At 38.2% G+C, this 15723-nt stretch overlaps 1 protein-coding gene across 1 annotated transcript; it reads right to left on the reverse strand.

Annotated features, from left to right (window-relative positions):
- Positions 1-1486: 1486 nt before the first annotated feature.
- LOC119411359 (calpain-2 catalytic subunit) lies at positions 1487-15562 on the reverse strand. The gene is made up of 21 exons (XM_037678304.1): positions 15111-15562; positions 14424-14493; positions 11560-11678; positions 11344-11477; positions 11095-11263; positions 10918-11001; positions 10725-10810; positions 8755-8829; positions 8493-8653; positions 8247-8416; positions 8130-8141; positions 7704-7915; positions 6048-6084; positions 5895-5960; positions 5351-5408; positions 5200-5264; positions 2155-2223; positions 1996-2074; positions 1762-1878; positions 1620-1678; positions 1487-1537 (listed from the first exon to the last, which is right to left on the reverse strand). The coding sequence occupies exons 1-21, from the start codon at positions 15345-15347 to the stop codon at positions 1514-1516; spliced, it is 2103 nt and encodes a 700-aa protein (XP_037534232.1). The 5' UTR covers positions 15348-15562; the 3' UTR covers positions 1487-1513.
- Between the last annotated feature and the right edge of the window lie 161 nt (positions 15563-15723).

Genomic DNA, 15723 nt, shown 5'->3' on the forward strand with positions numbered 1-15723 from the left:
GATGAACCAGTCTTTGCCGTAATGTATTTTGGGGTTTAAAAGCCACTGGGACGTTATGTTTAGAAAATAAACGTCTCAGTTTCTCTCATACTCCCTCAACATATGGATGTTGTTTGTCTCGTTTGTCTCTATTTGTCCCTGTGATGGACTTGCGACCCGTTCAGGGTGTACCCCGCCCCTCGCACAGTGATTGCTGGACAAGGGCACCGGCGACCCCTGTGACCCAAAATGGAATAAGCGGGTAAAGAAAATGGATGGATGGATGGATTAGCATTTGCTGCTAAGAACAAGGGTTTTGCTACTAAAACGTTGCTACTTTTAGCTCATGTTTCACTACTTAAAACTAGCATTTTGGTACTTTATATGCTACATAACACTTTTCTACATATAACCAGAGTTTAGCTATAATTATATAGGGTTTTGCTACTTATTACCGGATTGTTTTCACATTTGATTATAATTTTGCTACTTAACTATTGTTTTGTTACTTTTAACCAGTGTTTAGTTTTTTTTTTTAACCAGTGTTTTGATACTTTTAAGTAGTGTTTTTCTACGGTTTACTTGCATGTTTTTACTTTTTGCTAGCATTTTGCTACTTTTGTTGTATCTCAAGTAACATTCTGCTTAACAAGAGAACCCGTGTTTATTTTCAGTATATATTTGATCATAAATGAAACCACTCCTTTAAACCAATTGAATGATTTGGTTGTATACAGTAAACATGGAAATAGCAGATTTATCATTTAAATGTTGTGAGGTCATAAAGGTTACCATAAAATCTGACCCCTAAATGTCCAGAACGCTGGTTACTATCTTTAACAGACATTTTACTACTTAACTAGTATTTTGACTAGTGTTTTGTTGCTTTAACTGGCAAGTTGCCATATTTAATTAGTATTTTGCAACTTTTAAATGTGCATTGCTGTTCCTGTGTACCAGCATTTAGCTACTTTAAATGGAAATTCGCTACTTTTACCAATTATTATTTATTATTTATATATTATTATTATTGTCCCAATCCACCCCTGGTGAGTGTCACACAACAAAAACACAATAAATGAAATGAAAAGTAGTTGGGGGGGTGGGGGGGCTTTAAACAGTCAAATTGTCCTGGGTGCCACACACTTCATCCATCTTTATTAAGGTTGAAGGTTTCAAGCCTTAAATGGAGATGAAGAGGTTTTATTTACTGCACAGGAATTGTTTGAAGACAAACCATGAACAACTGTAATGCACATTTAAGACTCAACCAATGCATTGAGCTTGTTTGTACCAACTTTTAAGATCTAAATCAAAGTAAATATTGGTGGGTAAACTGATGTTCCTTTATTAGAAAATCCCAAGTATGTTGACAGGACTTTGTGTTTTTTATTGCTCGCAAATATGAAAAGTTTTAGTAACACATTTCTCCTTAAAAGTAAAATTTATAGAAGCAAATCTAAATTTGCATTAAACCAGAGGAATGTTCAGACGTGACGACTCTTTAAGACGAATGGTGGCTTCTTCAGCTTCTCTACAGCATCGCCAAATTCATCCACTGTGGATGAAAGCATGAGCTGGTTATTATATGATTCATCCATCCATCCATCCATCCATCCATCCATCCATAGATCTCTTACCTCCATGAAGTTCAACTCTATGTATCCATCCTCATCCTTGTCCATGGTCTTGAAAGTGTCTGTTGTAAGTAGATATCAGAGCTCTGTAATGTTTACATGATTACAATGTGTACATAAAAAGAAGAAGAAGAAAAGAACTCACTGAATTGCGACTCCAAGCGAACCAGGCAGCACACGAAACTGTCAAAGTCAATGGTGAGGTCTGCATCACTGAAGCGAGCCACGATTACCTGATTCAGAGTGTTGTTCAGGGAGAAACCTAGAAGCAGAGAAATCCACACGCTTTTCCGTTTTAGCTAAATATTTTGTTTATTCAGTTTACTTCAGTCTAACACGTGTCTTATAAAAGGTGCAATTTACGAAATGTGTTTTTCACCAGCGTCTTCGACAGCCATGCGCATCTCAGTGGAGCTCATAGAATCACTGTTGTCTGCGTCTCTGGCTTTGTACAGATCCTAACAGAGAGGACAAGTCATGACCTGTTTGTCTAATCAACCATTGCATAAACATGTAAATAAAGACAACAAGGACACACCAAAAACTTCTCAATCTTTGTCCACAGGATCTTAAATTCCACCAGCCCCAGCTTCCCGCTTCCATCTTTCTTTGGAGCAAATGTCAAGGAGTACTAGAATATCCAGAGTTATCCAGAGTTTAGATTAAAGCAAAAACTATGATGGTAAGTCTTTTTTTTTTTTTAAAAGGACATTTTGAGGTATAATAATATTAATATAGATGAAATAACTGATAGCTTTGTTATGGTTGTACAGTCAGTGTGTCTCTACAGACAGAACTATAGTGACGGTTGACAGTTTTGGAACATTTTGTGCAAAAATAAAAACCATTCCCAAACTATTTAAAAATAAAATTATTGGAAGCACGAAGAAGTCTAGATACGTTCATAAATTTTATGCTATTAAATTACATCTATTAATAATGATTAACTGGCTACACTATTATTTATTTAAACTTGAGTCATGCAAATATGTATTTATAGTGTATTAGATAGATACTAAATTAAGCCCAGGGGAAAATGTGAGGCATCCAGTATCATGTTCTAACTATACAGAAAAATAACACACATATGAAATAATCAAAAAAGAAGCAGAATAAACAAATTGGAAAAAGACAATATGCACATGCACATGGTGGTAGGGGGTACTACATTCATGATTAACCTGTATATATGTATATATGCATACACATCTAAGGATACATGTATATACATTACATATACAGTACACACTGGTACATATATATTACATAAAAAGTCAAATAGTTTTACAATTGTTTGTATGCATATTTTGTTAAACGAGTCTTGATTTAAAAATAATTGCTACGAGACCTTAATGATGAGACTGAAGAATGTGACCGATGGACAGGAAACATGCACCCAACGACTCAGAGCTGTCAGTCAAAACAATAAAAAAGCATTTTAAAAGTCCTTCAAGACAATAATTTAACAATAAGCATGATTAATTTTGAAGCAAGTGGAAACAAAGGGGAAATATTGGTACCACTTTTACAATAACTTTCCCCTTATAGATGCTAATAAATAGTTTATAAATACATTATTAATTCCTCTATAAACACTTTATAAATCATTGACAATTGTTTATTATGCCTCAATTAAGGGTGACAGAGACTGACCAGTTTCTTGCCAAATAGTGAGCCAAATCTGTTAACCTATATATTTAATCTAGAGTTGTTATATTAAACACTTCAGACTAAGTTACTACCTTGTAAGCACAATAAGCATTTGTTAACCTAATTTTTTTTAGGATATAATATTAGTTATAGATACTTATAATGCAGTGACAAAGTACAATAAAGAAATAGGTTTACAAATGCTTATTGTGCTTACAAGGTAGTAACTTAGTCTGAAGTGTTTAATATAACAACTTTAGATGAAATATATAGGTGAACAGATTTGGTTCACTATTTGGCAAGAAAATGGTCAGTTTTGTCTTTATCACCCATAATTAATGCATAACAAGCAGTTATTAATGATTTATAAAGTGTTTATAGAGGAATTAATAACTATCTATAAACTATTTATTAGCCATCTATAAGGGGAGACTTGTTGTAAACTGGTACCAAAATATATATATAAAAAAAAAAACACAGGAGGAGGTCAAAGGGTCACAATAAAAATGGAAAAATGATGTGCCTTGAAAAGAACAATGTCCAAGAATGAAGAATTACAATAAGTGAAACTCACTTTATCTTTGAGACAGAACAGCATGAAATCAGCTGAAGAGGAAAAATAAGACTAACTCAAAATCTGTAACCAGAAGTATAAAGTTAACAGTGGGTTACAGATGAGGCAATCACTGGCTGGATATAACTGAATGAGAGTCATATTCAGAGGTATGTATTCAAGGGAAAGCACAATGTGTTGTCATCATCACTGAGCCAACACAACGATGGCATTTGATCTGTGCAGTCGACCCATCGCACAGAGATCCACTCAAGTGGAGCAGCCAGGAGCCGTCCTGCAATGATTTCCAGATTAATGATGATTTTCATTTGCAAATTTTACAGAAAAGATGCAACATCATGCTAATTGCGTTTTTGTACTTTTAATTTTTTTCCCTACTTAATAAGAAAAAAATGAACTACCCTCAATTATTTTTTTTAAAGGTGATCATTTTCAATGTTAAATTTCTTTTACACTAAACTATATAAAACTGTGCAACTTGAAATTGTTTACTTCAGTGGCTTTTCAGATACTCTATATCGACTACAGCTTAGAAATGTGGGTATGTGCTTAATGTAAACAAAGCACTCCGCTGAATCTGCTGAAAGAAACATTCAAGTTCAAGTTATGTTTATTTGTCATATTTGTCATATGCATAACGTGAAAGCTTGACCTACAGACTGGATGTAATCTGTGCAGAAAAAACAAACATGGCCGATACGTTTGACCTGTTTTCAGTCTCTTTAGCTGCTTGTAGGTAAACAAACACACATTACATCCGGCAGCTGTTTACAAAGTTTTCTAGCAAGTTTTTCTTTGAGGACACATTAATCATTGATCCAACAAAGTTCAGTCAAGTCATCTGGATTTCTTTCTTTTTTTTTTTTGTTGTTGAGACATTTTGTATTTCATCCAAAGGACTTCATCAGTCCGAGGAGCTACAATAAACTGAGTCCCACAAGAAAAAAAAACCACATAGTGGGCTAACCAGTTTGCTGCTGAAAACATGGTTTATGGGGCCCGCCCTCTCCCCCGTCAACTCCTCTGAGGCAGCCATAGCCAAAGTGGTTCAAAGCATCAAAGTTCATGCTCAATAATCCAGGGAGAAAATCCAACAAAGTTCGATCAGGTCATCTGGACGATTTCTTTCTTTCTCTTTAATTTGAAATATTATAAGCATTTCTTTAGTATCACTGTTGCCACTGAATAAAAATGTTTTGTGGGATATTTGTAATGTGATTAATTCAAACAACTGAATAGCTGTTTCTAAAGGTGAGTCTCTGTTTTCTTTTCTTCTTCTTCTTTTTAAGGTAAATGTAAATCTTTATGCATCTTTTTTAATACTTCATGATGAAACTTAGGATGAGACAAAAAGGATACGTCCAACAGGTCGATCATGTTGCGGCAAGTTGAAAGACTAAACCCGTCAGTTTTGATGTCACTTCCTGAAAAATAACACAATTCAATAATTTGCTCCATGTGGTCCACATAAATACTTAAATTGCATTAAAAGCAAAGGGGAAAGTCTTACTTCTTGTCACCACTCTGTTGAGGATTCTTTGTAATTCGAATGCAGAAATCTCCACATCCTGACCGACATAAGAGACAGATGTTGTAAGGATGGTACCATTTGCTGTTTCTGTTTGTGTCTGTGTTTCCCTAGTGTTTCCTCGTCAGTTTAATTGTTGCCACCTTTGTCTCGTCACACCTGTTGTAATCACGTCTTGTCTCGTCCTTGTATATAAGCCTCCTGTTCTGTGTTGTTCCTTTGTCGGGTCGTATTCGTTTGGGTCTTCAGTGTTCTCCTGTGTCTCCTGAGTTTCCTGAGCTTTCTGAGTCCCGTTTGAGTATCCCTCCAGAGTCGTCTTGTTTATGTAAGTGTGCTGCCACGTCAGCTTATTGTTTTGTTACTTTTTAATCATCATTAAAATACTTAGTTTTGTAATCTGCCGAGTTGAGTCCTGTCTGCACTACTGGGTTCGTTCCTGTCCACCAGATCCTGACAGATGTATGTTGATTTCATGAACTTTGACTAAACATCTGGAGGCAATCTGTAAAATCTTTAGCATTCTCACACTTCCAGCGAGTTGTGCAAACAGGTTTTTGAATCTGTCATCGATGTCGTCTTCATCAATATTGATCTAAAAGGACACACGTGAACTTTTTAATTTTTGGAACTCTAACAGGATCATTATAAGACAAAAAAAATATCCTGAAACAGGATTTACCTGCTCAACATGGCAGTGCACAGGGTCATCAATCGCTCTGAGATTAACAAATTTATCAATTACTTTAATTCCCATAAAGCTAAACTTTATATATTTAATGACAAAAATACTCATTGCAAAGTAATGAAGACAAGCCAAAAAGAAATATAAAATAATTAAAATGTACACCAAATTCTTATGTTCATGGTTAATGTGTCACTAAATAAAACACTTGTGAACAAAATTTGTGATCGGATGCCAACTACGTTTGTTTACTTATAAAAACAGCTGAAGTGACTGAAAATAGGTCAACAATGGCAATATTCATGGAAGAAGACAAGAACACTGACAACTCTTGATGTACTAGTAAGTACTATTTCTCATATTTATTGAGTAAAGTATGCAGATAGATTTTTAATGAGTTATAAACATTCAGAACTTTAGAGTCCCCAACCCTGGTCCTTGAGGAACACCATTCTGCACGTTTTAGTTGTTTCCCTGCTCCAACACATCTGATTCAGTGATTTAATCACTTCCTCATGTTTTGCAGAAGCCTGTAAATCCATTTAATAAAATCAGGTGTGTTGGAGCAGAGAAACAACAACAAAAATGCAGGATGGTGTTCCTCAAGGACCAGGTTTGGTAACCCTTGCTTTAGACTAATGTAGCAAAAAAAAAAAAAAAGCTAAATTTACGGGTCCAGCAAAGTTTTGCACAAGCCGCATGTTTGACTGCTGAGCTCTGTCTTTGTGTTTCTCCATCACATTTGCCCGATTTCCTTTTATTTCTTGAGTGTTGTATGACTTGTTTGTCTTTTCCTTTTAGTTTTGCAGCAGATTCACTTTAATGTCTTCAAGATTTTTGGTGTCTGTTTCCGTCATATTTGTTTACCAGCGCAGACTACGGCCAGCCAAACTGAGGCATGATTCAAGTTCTGTCTGAAGAGAGCTTTTTTTTTTTTTTTTTACCGACGACACCCAGGAGGATGCTGAATCTGCCGTTAAGGCCATCGTCATAGGGGCGTCAGGTGATGCTGGCGTTTTCCCACCTGAATGGACTCTTTACCTTGGGTGGGATTTCCACCGCATACATAAAACATCCTAACTTGCAAGAGGGTTATTGATAAGTGATAAAAATCTGTGAACAGAGGGAAATGTTGGGGGATATAAAGGTCAGCTTGCTGATGTACAGAATAACCGTGTATGTGAAGACGAGAGTCTTTCTGTCTACTCAGGGGAGCCTGATAACTGAAAACTGATAGCTGATAAACTCTGACGCCTTCAAGGGCCTATAGCTGGAAAGCAGATTTGCCTTGAGAGGTTGTTTTGACCTCGCCTGTCTGATAGCCATTTTAAAAAGACACGTCTTTACGCTCTGTTTGAACAGACGTGGAGACGAAGCGACATGTAAACATCTCGTCTGCTTGTATTTCAACGCTGTTCCGTCTCGCAAGATTAAATCCTGGGTTAAAAAATATCTTATCCTTCCTGTGTGGCTCATTTATTTAATGATCTATGATGGAATTGTCCAACATTAAAATTGATTAAGGACCCACATTTTCAAGTTTAATATGAATATACATATATATATAACTACATGAGTAGAACCTTTACTATGTTGGTTTCATACTTTGCAACGAGCACCTTTAAAATTAAAGTATTTGTGGCATTGACGTACTGGAAATCGGTCTCTTTCTCCGAGAAAACCCGCATGTAAAAGTTTGCATTCTTGTCGGGCTCAAAGGTGGAGGGCACAATGACATACTCCCCGGGGGGGAGACAGAGACGGCTGGACACTTCCCGTGTGTTGATGAAGGTTTCAGAGCGCGCTGCTGAACCGTGGCTCTGGAAGAAGTTTTTCTTCAGGTGCACCTGTCTTTGGCCAGAAAACTGCAAAATGGGACACCAACAGTTGTTGCATCAGCGTGGCCATATACTATACATACATATATATACTATACATATATATATATATATATATATATATATGTATAGTATATATATATATATATATATATATATATATTGAAGGATTGCCAAAAGGTCCTGGTTGCTTTGAATACTAATATCTGAGTGCTACCAGTAGAATCCCCATGTGATGTACCTCATCAGGAAGCTAGAAAAAAAACAAAAACAAATTAAACATGAATAACAAAATTAAATATTTAACATCCGCTTTTAATTTTGTGCTGTTGTTGCTCATTTTGAGGCAGCTTCATACATCATAAATTGCAAATCCGATGGTTTCCATGTCTTCCCCCATTTTCCTCATTCGACGTTTGTTCTTCTGCATCAAGCCCACGATGAAAGTGCAGCCGTCCTCCCCATCATCAGGATCATCATCCACATCATCCAGCTTTATGACGAACTGAGGGTTCATCCAGAAGGTATCTAGCAAACGGATCAGTGGTGTCACAGAACCATTTTGGTTGAAATCACACAGAAGTGAGGGATAAACTGGTCATACTGGCATAGTTTCTGCAGCCTCCGGCGGTCACGCCCCTTCGCCATGACTCGTCAAACTCCGTCTGAGCCCACTTTTTGTATTCCTCTCCTGTGAGAGCATCTGGGGTGAGGTTGCAGATCTCGAGGCGGGAATACTGATGCAGGAAGTCAGAAAACGACATCCTGTGGACAAGAGAGTTGCATGCTCATTGTACCTTTCTATTTTATGTTTCTGTCAGTGGATGGTGTTTAAAAAAAAAGTTTATTTTTTTGATGAGATTCACCAGAACTCCCCATCCTCCACGCAGTTGGTCAGCCTCTCCCGAACATCATCACTCACGTTTCTCCATTCAGATGAACTGGAATAAAAATTAAAAAAACTAGAGACTTTGCATTTCCTGCAAAAATGCAGCGTGACTGTTTCTTGCTGAAGAACCTGCTGAAAAACAGCTGAAACTAGTTAAAAACTTGCAGAAATTTAGCTGAAAGGAAGAACAAGCCTATGTTAGCAGAAGAAAGCTGAAGTGGAAATTAAAAAAGAGAAAATGTTCCCAAAAAGCTGAATAGTAGCTAAAGAAATGTAGAAAGAAGCTTAAATTTCCAAAAGGAAGTGAAGTGAGTTTAATTGTGCCCACTAAGACTGAAAGAGGCAGAAATTAGCGCAATAAATTTGAAATTATCTGCAAAAAGCTGAAATTTGCCAAAACAGCTGAATAGTAGCTAAAAAAAGCAGAAAGAAGCTTAAATAACTAGAAGGAAGTGGGGCGATCAGAAATGTGCCCACTAAGGCTGAAAGAAGCAGAAATGTGCACAAAACAGTTGAATAGTAGCTAAAGAAATCTAGAAAAAAGTTTAAGTTTCCAAAAGAAAGTGAAGTGAGCACAATTGTAGCCACTAAGGCTAAAAGAGGCAGAAATTAGCACAATAAAGTTGAAATAATCTGAGAAAAGCTGACATTTGTCAAAAACAGCTGAATAGTAGCTAAAACAAGTAGAAAGCAACTTAAATTACCAGAAGAAAGTGGGTAGAGCATGATTTTTGCTGAATTAGGAAGAAAAAAAAATTGAACTGATCGCAAAAAATGTGAAATTAGCTGAACAAGCTGAAATTAGCATAAAAACAGTTAAATAGTATCTGAAATAGCAGAAATAGCCGAAATTAGCAGAAATAAGCTGAAAGGAGCATAGCAAGATGGAATTAGCAGAAATAAGTTACAAAAAGCACAAAAATGCTGGACTTAGCTGAATAAAGCTGAAAGAAGCACAAAAACTGTTGTAAAAAAACAGCTGAAATTAGCTGATTTTTTTTTTTTTTTTTTTTTTTTTTGCAGGAGAAAGCTGAAAGAGGCTTAATTGGATCAAAATGTGAAAGTAGTAAAAGTTTGTAAACAGATCAAAAGTTATGAAGGTTGTAAAATGAGCTAAATTCATTTTCAATGAGGGCAAAAATGACAGAAAAGGCTAAATATCTCAAAAAGCTAAAGTTGCACCAATACCAAAAGTCATAGCACACGTCTCCTGAAAGAGCTGAACGTTTTATACTGTATGAAGCATTCACACATTAAAAAAAATAAACAGGAGTTCACAGTTACCTGGCAACCACAGAACACTGTTTAAGTAACAGTTGTTTTACAACAGGCTTTTCAAGCTTTTCAAAGGGTGCACTGTGCATGTCTATGTGCACTACATGCATGACAGGGGAACACCCAAGGTACAAGATTCATATTTAGGCTGGATGGAATGTAGTGGCAAGTAACTGAGAAAGACATTTTTGTCTAAAAGAATAATGTGGGTGGAAGAAGAGCTCTTATTCGGTGTGTATATTATTAGTTGTCAAGTTGAGTGACGTCTACATGTTAGAAACGTTCACTGTGGGTTTGATTCACAGCTACTTCCTCACCAAATTTTAGCTCAGTACTGGAAAAACTGACTGAGTTACAGCCATTTTGTGTTCAGCTGATTTGCTGTGGCAACCATCTTGAATCGGTTTGACTCCAAAAGTTAATCTGTTGTAGGTGTTCGACGAGCGACGCCTTTCTGAGAGTTACAGTAAAATCTGTGCAGTGCTTCCCCTGCTATGGAGCACAGCATCTAAAAGCCATGTCCGGTTTCTGAGAAATAAATCAAGAAATCACCAAAGATTGGAAAAATAACTTCAGATGCATGTTGGCGCAACACTTTATTGAATAATTTAATATTACTTGTCCGACAATGAAGAAGCTGTCGATTTCTGAGCACGTTGGTCTAAAACTCACTTGTCGCTCCAGGCTCCGGTCCACTCCACTTGACCCCATGGGTTCCTGACCCTGATCAGTTGCACCATGTCTCTGCTATACTCCACCTGCCACACACAAAGGTGTCAAATACACAGAATATTTAAAGGCTTGGCCTTTCTTGAAGGACTGCATGTATATACCCTCACTAACATGGAGCACAGGTTGACCTCACCTGATCTGCTCCTGTCACGGAATAAGCGTGGCCTTTCACCAGCTTGCTACGAGTAATGGCCTCAGAATCAGATGCACTGGTGATCTGGGTTAGGAAAATCATGTCGGGTAAGTTTATCACACTCCACTGAGTTAATCGCCATGCTTAATGACATTAAATTAAGAAAGTCGAACAAACATCAATGGAGCATCCCATGAGAGATCCTCTCTCCAGGGCTTTTCTAATTATATTGAAGAGATTTGGATCCGGTTTGCTGAGGTCATGCTGCTCAGCAATCCCCCCGGTGAAGTCCTCAAAGCCCTCAGTGGTGCTGCCTCCAGAGAGAGCCTCGTAGCATCCGTTCACTCTAAAATTAAAAAGGTTTGTTAAAATACGAGCTCAAGAAAGGACGCTAAAGCAGAGTGGTATATCCAGACGCCTTCATACTTGGCATAGGCCTTCTCTAGCAAGGCACTCCAAAACTCTGAGCCCTCCTCCGAGTGAACGAACAGTAGTTTTCCATCCCTTGTAGGCAGACGATCATCAACCACCACATCCACCCAGTCACCAAACTGCCAGAACTGAGGAACACAACAGAATCACAACTCGAATCTAAATCTCTCTGTGTGAGGCGGTCCAACAAGCAGGCTGTAAGTGTGGTACCTGAAAGTGAAAGATTCCAGCATAGTTCGTCTCAAAGCTCTGGTCGTGAGGCACGACACGAGACAAAACCTGCTTGTTGAGAGTCAGGGAGGCGATAGCTGCCAGGAGCCAGCAGTCGCCTAAAGGAAAATTTCACAAGTTACAATTAAGTCAAATGAGCTCCAACACATGCAACGTCTCAGGCGGTTTCATTTTGCCATCGCAACAACGTCTCCAAAACATGGGAGCCACAAGTTGCACAAAAGTCTAATCTTTTGCTGCAACTCGGTGTCGCCAGCTTAAAGAAGCTTTGTGGCAGACTACGTGTAGGCGGTGGAGTCAGACGGAGTTTTTGTGCTATTGTTTGGTACACAGTGACAGGTGGTGTCTGGTGTGCTGCTCATGCGCAGAGAAGACGGGATTAAACATCAGCATGTTTCTGCTTAACAGGCTAAGTATGCAAAATGAGTTAAACTGTTGCAAATGGAAACGTGTTCCGTGTGAAATGCTATTAGTGTTCAATCATGACCAACAAAACACTTTAAATGTTATTTCTGAACCCATTTCACTCCCATTTTTAAACAAAGTTGTTGGTCATATGAAACCCTCAGGTTCTCCTGCTGACCCCCGTCCCTGCATCATTTTTTAAACAAGTTTTACCCACGATTGGACCCGCTGCTATTATTATTATTATTATAAATAGTAGTGTTGCTGCAAGTGTGATCCCTGATGTTTTCAAACATGAAGTAGTTAATCCATTAATTAAGAAACCTGGAATTTCAGATGAATCTCAAAACTTCCCTCTCTGTCCAAAATCCTGGAGAAAAATAGTTTTTATTCAGTCACGGTAAATGAGTTTTTGAATGTGAAAAGAATTTTTGAGATTTTTCAGTCTGGTTTTAAGCGACTTCACAGCACCGAAACAGTGTTAGTGAGGGTTTGTAATGATATGCTGGTATCAAATGATTCTGGTCAATTTGTAGTACTTGTACTCCTGGACCTTACTGCTGCTTTTGATACGGTTGACCACAGTATCCTTAAATCGTGGCTGGAACAGTGGGTTGGGATCACAGGTGTTGCATTAGAATGGTTCTGTTCATACTTGAGTAACAATGTATCTGTTTCAATGCTCTTTCCTGTGCGGTCCCACAGGGCTCAATTCTTGGACCTCTTCTGTTCTCACTCTATTTGCTCCCACTGGGGTCCATCCTGAGGAAACATGGTCTTTCATTCCATTGTTATGCTGATGATTGTCAGATCTATGTGCCTTTGAAACCAGCAAGTGCTTGCTACATTTACTCTCTCCTAAAATGTCGGGACGACATTAAGGCATGGATGGCTTCAATTTTCTCAAGTTTTAACAAAGTCATTGTCTTTAGCCCTAACCCAACTTCCACCTCCGATCCTGTAAACCTGGACTCCCTTCAGCCATATATTAAGCAGTCTGTTAAGAATCTCAGGATGATTTTAGATTCGGACTTCAAGTTTGACAAACAAATCAGCTGTTCTGCAGAAATCTTCTTCCAACTAAGGCAGGTAGCTAAGCTCAAGCCAGTGTTGTCCAGACTCGACATTGAGAAAGTAGTCCCTTTATCACGACCCGACTGGACAATTGCAATGCACTCTATGCTGGGGTCAGCCAGGCCTCCACCTCACATCTCCAGCTCGTCCAGAATGCTGCTGCTCAACTCTTAACCGGAACTCGTAGGTCTGAGCATATTACATCAGTTCTGTCCTCCTTTCACTCGCCTCCCTGTGCGTACTAGAATAAACTTAAATTTTCATTCAACCTTTATTTATACAGGTTAGTTCCCATTGAGCCTCAAGGACTCATTTACAGGAGAGACCTGTTAAACTTTAAAATTCTCCTGTTGACCTTCAAGTGCCTAAATGGCCTCGCACTCCTTTACCTCTCTGAGCTACTGGAACCATATGTTTCCTCTCGGGCCCTGAGATCATCCGATCAGCTGCTTTTGGCTGTTCCTAAAACAAGACTGAAGCTCAGAGGAGATCGAGCATTTTCAGTCATGGACCCCAAACTCTGGAACAACCTGCCCCCTGATATTAAGCAGCCCCCCTCCCTTCCTGTGTTCAAATCTCTGCTAAAATCTCATCTGTTTTCTTTGGCATTTCACACAGCGTGAGTTGATTTAGTTTTTTTTTTTTTGCTCTGTGTTCCATGTTTTTAATGCTTTTAATTAATTTGTCAGTATTATCGTGTTATTTTTCCATTAATTTTACTCTCATTGATGTTATATTGTCAAGCACTTAACAATAGATTCTTTAAAATGTGTTTCTCCAGACACCAAGATGTTTGAAGGAGTCTTCAATGGGGCATAAGGGGCAGCTGTGGCTGAGTGGTTAGATCAGTCGTCCTCCATTGGGAGAGTTGGGGGTTTGAATCCACCAGCAGTGGCAAGACACTGAACGCCTCATTCCCTCCAATGTGTGTCCCATCGGTGTATGACTTTGATCTAAAGCATTGATTACCATAATCTTGTACAGATATAGTAGAGTGCTGTATGAATGGGTAAATGAGGGCACAGATTGTGTTGTAAAGCACTTTGAGTGTCTTGATAAGATAGAAAGTACAGTCCATTTACCATTCATTGGTTAGGACTTCACTATCATTAGATAAAGCTGAGCTCAGACAGAGATTCTGCAGGATCTGTTTGCTCAGTAACAGACAGTAAAATTAATCACAACGTTGATGTATTTGAGTGGGACCAAAACGCAGGGCTCTGAGTAGTTTAGGTTTAGACGTGTGCTGGGAATGGTTCGGTTTACTTTAGGGTAAAGGTTACTATTAAGTTACAGGAATGGAAGTCAATACAATGACATCATAAGGATATAAATACCAATGTGTGTGTGTGTGGACGTCTCACCAAGTGCCCCCTGACAAATATCAGTCCTGGTGGCATCTTCACTGATGAATTTTGGACTGGCGTGCAATTCCTAGGGGGAAATTAGTGACTGTTTCAACACGTGAAAGAGGTCATGCTGAAATGATCTGAGAACTTTTCATTTTGTCAAATTCTCATTAACTCTTTTTTTCAAGCTTCGAGAAGACTTTATTGTTATTCGCATCACATGTGGTGCATGAGGTGGAACAAAATTGTGCACTCAAGGTCCCAGTTACACCCCAAAATATAAAGTATTAAAAAAGAATACTGTGCAAGGATCTAAGATATACACTAAACAATAATAATATAATATAAAATCAAATATTTTTCAATATTTTATTGTATTTTAAGTTTCGAATTGATGGTAATGATGAAAAAAGTTCATGTTTCGTTTGGTTTTTTTATCATCAGAAATGGAATAACGACTGAAAACAGAGAAAACCCGTCATGATTTTGCACCAAATGTATCCATAATGATGTAATGTGCTGATAACAGTGACACATTTCATGTGGCAATAACAATTTTACAAATAATAACTTTATTTACTTTTACTTAAAACAGTAAACCCTTCTCACTGACTCCCAGCTCTAAATGCAAAGCAGCTACTTGAACGCACAGCTCTGACGTCAGCGAGTCATATAATATTTTTGTTTGAGTACAGCACTCACAGTGGGTCTCTTCCAGGTGATTCCCCGAACTTTGTAAGAACCTGGTCCGAGCTCTTTGTAGCCCAAGGACGTAACCAGAGGCTCAAAGCAGTTGTCCTCAAACAGCTGACGTCTTTCCAGACAGCTTCTCCTCAGCTCCTCGAAGTCTTGGTTCAGATATTTTACAGCCTGAGATTTGGACCCGACTCCCTGCGCTTTCTCCCGGTGGTACTGGAGCTTTGCTGCGATGCCTGACATGTTGGGGTTGTTCTGCTGCTGCCTCTCCGTGTGTCTCTGCTCTGTACGGTTAGACAGGTTCTGTCATATGTGCTCTTCAAGTGTTTCACCACACCCTTTATTGTTCACATAAGAGCTTCTCCCGGCGTGAGCCCGTTATTCTATCAGTGAATAGTTCCTTGCAACAAAAAAACAACTTAAAAAGTAAAAGACAAAAAGCAGCCCAGACACGAGCCGTTTATGATTTAATCTGTGAAGTCTGTGTGATATTTTACTAACAAATACATCATCAACTTTTCTTCTTTTATTTCACAAGTTTTAAACAGACGAATAACTAATTAGAAAATACATGAGCATATAATTTGCTTAAAACGTTATCAGTTGCACATAATTATGC

Source organism: Nematolebias whitei, chromosome 1 (genome assembly GCF_014905685.2).
Source record: "Nematolebias whitei isolate Nwh7 chromosome 1, NemWhi1, whole genome shotgun sequence".
Taxonomy (NCBI): domain Eukaryota; kingdom Metazoa; phylum Chordata; class Actinopteri; order Cyprinodontiformes; family Rivulidae; genus Nematolebias; species Nematolebias whitei.